General features: G+C 43.0%; 2 protein-coding genes across 2 annotated transcripts in view; one reads left to right on the top strand and one right to left on the bottom strand.

Annotated features, from left to right (window-relative positions):
- On the top strand, positions 339-1,807 carry LOC109847818. Its single transcript, XM_020417058.1, has one exon. The coding sequence runs from the start codon at positions 686-688 to the stop codon at positions 1,343-1,345; it is 660 nt and encodes a 219-aa protein (XP_020272647.1). The 5' UTR covers positions 339-685; the 3' UTR covers positions 1,346-1,807.
- LOC109847805 (pentatricopeptide repeat-containing protein At5g46100) overlaps positions 1,236-3,738 on the bottom strand; it is a 10,381-nt gene continuing 7,878 nt past the window's right edge. Inside the window, exon 3 of the mRNA XM_020417047.1 lies at positions 1,236-1,350. The gene's annotated coding sequence lies outside the window, so the exon portion shown is untranslated. The remainder of the gene's footprint in view (positions 1,351-3,738) is intronic.

Below are 3,738 nucleotides of genomic sequence, written 5' to 3' on the forward strand. Positions count from 1 at the left end.
AACACAAGTTTTGAGTTTTCCAAATTTTTCCAAGAAATAGATTGTTTCGCTTTGGTTCGCACAAAAAAAATGGTGAGAAACTAATGTATTTATTTTTTTTTGTGTTTGGTTCGCATGGAAAAAAAGAAAAACTTTTGTTTATATGGCAAAAAGCCGACATGGCTGTAGTTTTCGTCGATTTCACGAGGTTGAGGAAGGAATTGGGAGAAAAAAAAATCTGATGTGGCGGTGATTTTCACCGAGTTTTCCTTCTTCAGCCCTAGCAAACCAAATATGGGAAAAAAAACCGACGGAAAACTTATATCCTACGTGGCCACGAAAAATCTGATGTGAAGGCGGTGAAAAACTTTTCCACCGAGTTAAAAAACGAACTAAACAGCCCCTAAAACTACAAAGGTTCTATCCACAATTGGGCGACCATAATAACCTGTGGATACCCAAGCTTTTCCCTAAATATAGTAACCCGTTTCTGTTACCCAACAGACGCAAGCACACAGTTATTGTTCAAACAAAGAAACCTCAAAACCCCCCGCAACCCCCGCCAAAAAAACGTTTTCAGTTCCTTCCAAGCTATCCCAACTCTCTTCTTCCCTTCTACTCATTACCACCTCCACTTTATAACATCAATCAAACCCCCAAAATCCTAATCCAAACTACATCTGAACCCTAAAGAGGCAATCAAACAATGGAGAACAAAGCAACAGCCATAGCCTCAGCCTCAGTATCGTATCATATGATCGAAGACGAAGAAGCTCAGCCTCTCCTAGCGAACCGTCATTCAAACCCACGAAGCGAAGATCAGAGCACTCTGATACAGCGAGCCATCAGCCAAACATTCAAGAGCACTGCCCATCTCGCCAATCTCCTTCCTACAGGCACTGTGCTCTCTTTCCAGCTATTATCCCCGATATTCACAAACCAAGGCAACTGTCATCCCGTTAACAAAACCATGACTTCTTTCCTCGTCGCATTATGTGGTCTTTCTTGTTTTCTTCTCAGCTTCACCGATAGCTTCAGAGATGACAAAGGAGAGGTTCGTTATGGCTTGGCAACATTCAAGGGTTTGTGGGTAATTGACGGAAGTGCCCCTTTGCCTCCTGAGAAGACGGAAAGTTATAAGATGAAGTTTATTGATTTTGTTCATGCCTTTATGTCGTTGATGGTCTTTGTTGCTGTTGCTCTGTTTGATCAGAATGTTGTGTCATGCTTTTATCCTGTTCCTTCCGAGGATATGGAGCAGGTTTTGATGGCGTTGCCGGTTGGGATCGGGGTTTTGTGTAGCATGATGTTTGTGACTTTTCCTACTACTCGCCATGGTATTGGTTTTCCTCTTTCACCTCGTTGACGGCTCTGGCAAATATCAGAATGTATAAAGTGTAAGATATGATATTCTAAAAAAATGTATGAGAGAAAGCATTCTTGTTGTTTTCTCTGGGGACAATAACGTATTAGTGCTCCCATATAGTCAACTACAATTCAGACAAACTTCTATATCGTGCTCTTTTATTTTTGTAACGGGTTAATCGCAGCTGGAGCTGTGTACTATCGCCCAATTGCTGATAGATCCCCTGTAGTTCTATTGCTGCAGATAGAACCCCTAAGATAACTTCTTCAATGCTTTTACCCTCAAAGAATGAGAAAATTATCTTTTGACAGGTAGAAGACGTCCTGAGGGTAAAAGAGAGAAGGGGGAAAAAATCACTCAGAGGGTCTATCCACACCTGGGCAATAATACAGGCGTTATATCCACAATTAACCCGTTATAATAATATGGGTAAGGTCTCCTTTTTCCCCTGAAAAGAAAAGGGATACAACAACATCACAAAGGAAGCATTGGCCATCAGAATCCTCTCTCCCTCACCTTGGTTTTTAGCCTCTTTGAAATACTATTCTAACAAACCCAAAGGCCAAAGTCTTAATTAACCAATGTAGATATCTAAAGCAATGACCTGCAATAGCATAGCGCAAGGATGTTTTGGTTCCCCAAACCTTAAGTACTTCTAAGGTAAAATAAATTATATTCCAACAGGTGACAAGAATGTCGAGAAGATTTCTGCCGACAAAGATGTTTTCGTCAAAAGTTGTTTCCATTGCAGATTCCATTAAAACTTCGATCGTTTACAAAGAATTACAATCACATGAAAATAAAAGAAAATTACAACTCTCAGAAAATAACACAGAAATTTTATCAACTCCTGCCTTTGTTGGACTTGCCTGCGCAGGAACCTTTAAGTTCGTTGACCAGCCGTTGTAGACGAGAGTTGTCTATGATCTCTCCTCGGTTATCGAAGTAAAGATTTGAAAAACAATATTTACGATGTAAGATGTCGTTCTTCCAAACGATCAAGTCTAGTAGATCTCTAGGATTACCAAATGATGCTTGTCAAAGTCCGTTGAAAATTCTCTCTTTCTTTCTCAAATCACCAAAGACTCAAGTCTCTCCTGTTCCAAATGCTCTCTGCCTTTATTTCGTGTATAGGAGGTATTTATAGGCGGTCTCAGTGACCACAGTGTAAAAGGGGCGAAATAACCGACCATGTGTTCTCTTGCTGCTGCCAGTTCGCTGTCGCGGCCTTGGGCGCTGCAGTATAAGCTGCCGGCGCCAAAGAGACGGTTATGAGCCTGTTCCATCCTGCGCTCAAAAATACTCTCCCGAACTTTAGACACCTTTTTCATGTTTACGCTTTCCACGTCAGCACAGCGTTCTATCTTTGCATATGCCCCTGCGTGACTTCCAAACATATCATCAAATTAACTGTCTTATAACGTGGCCTACGTCATCTGCTTATAACCAACGCACACTATAGGCCGCCGCGTCTAAGCGCGCGGCACCTTCGTCGTCGCCGCCATAGCCGCGCGCCTTGGTCTGCCCGCGCCATAGCCCGCGGCGCCTTGGTCTGCCGCCGGCTATAGACCCGGCGCCTTGTCGCCTGCGCTTAGCCACGTACGCTTTGGTATGTGCGCGCCTTAAGCCGCGACACATTGCTGCAGCCCCACAGTGCTGTCTATACGTTATATCGTTCTTCTATGTTGTCTTTGCATGTGTTTGAATGTCTATAAGCGATTTTTGACGCCTTACAGATACCCCCCTCAAGTTATCTAGCAGATCCATCATTTTTTTTTTTTTAGAGGGTCTCGGACACTTTGGAATGACTAACTTTCCTACAATCTCTCCAGTGCTTCTTGAGGAAATTTGCGTAGAACGTTTGGAATAGGTATTCAATCCTTACTTTTTCTTGTTAATTATTCAGTTGCTTTGTGAATAGTTAAAATTCCTCCGGCTGCGTTTATCGCGATGGCTTGTCGAAGTCTTGATCAGAACTGTGTTGAAGAACTTAAGAAATAGTTATATAACTATAATTATATATTGAGTTTTCGGGAAAATAGTTTAACTCAGTATACTCCGTTTGGGAGGTTCACGGGCAGATACAGTTATACTCTTTACTCACGAGTGTCCGGAAGTATTCCAAATACAGACGGGAGATGTATGTGTTCAAACAGCCGAAAATTATCATGTAATACACCATGTTGTCTGAATAGTCAGTGGATCTTGGTGGGTGTAGCCATGCCGCGGCGCTGTATACTGTCGCGCTAGCTGAGCCGCGGCCAGATAGATCTGTCAAAGCGCTCGAGCGCGGACGCATCTTGCTGCGACGCCAGTCGCCTCTAGCTCTCAGTCGGCGGCTATAAGCATGACTGTTGGCTTCTTCGCGTCAATTCCCACTTATCTGAGTTCCA

The sequence above is a fragment of the Asparagus officinalis genome, chromosome 1 (assembly GCF_001876935.1).
Source record: "Asparagus officinalis chromosome 1, Aspof.V1, whole genome shotgun sequence".
In the NCBI taxonomy this organism is placed as follows: Eukaryota; Viridiplantae; Streptophyta; class Magnoliopsida; order Asparagales; family Asparagaceae; genus Asparagus; species Asparagus officinalis.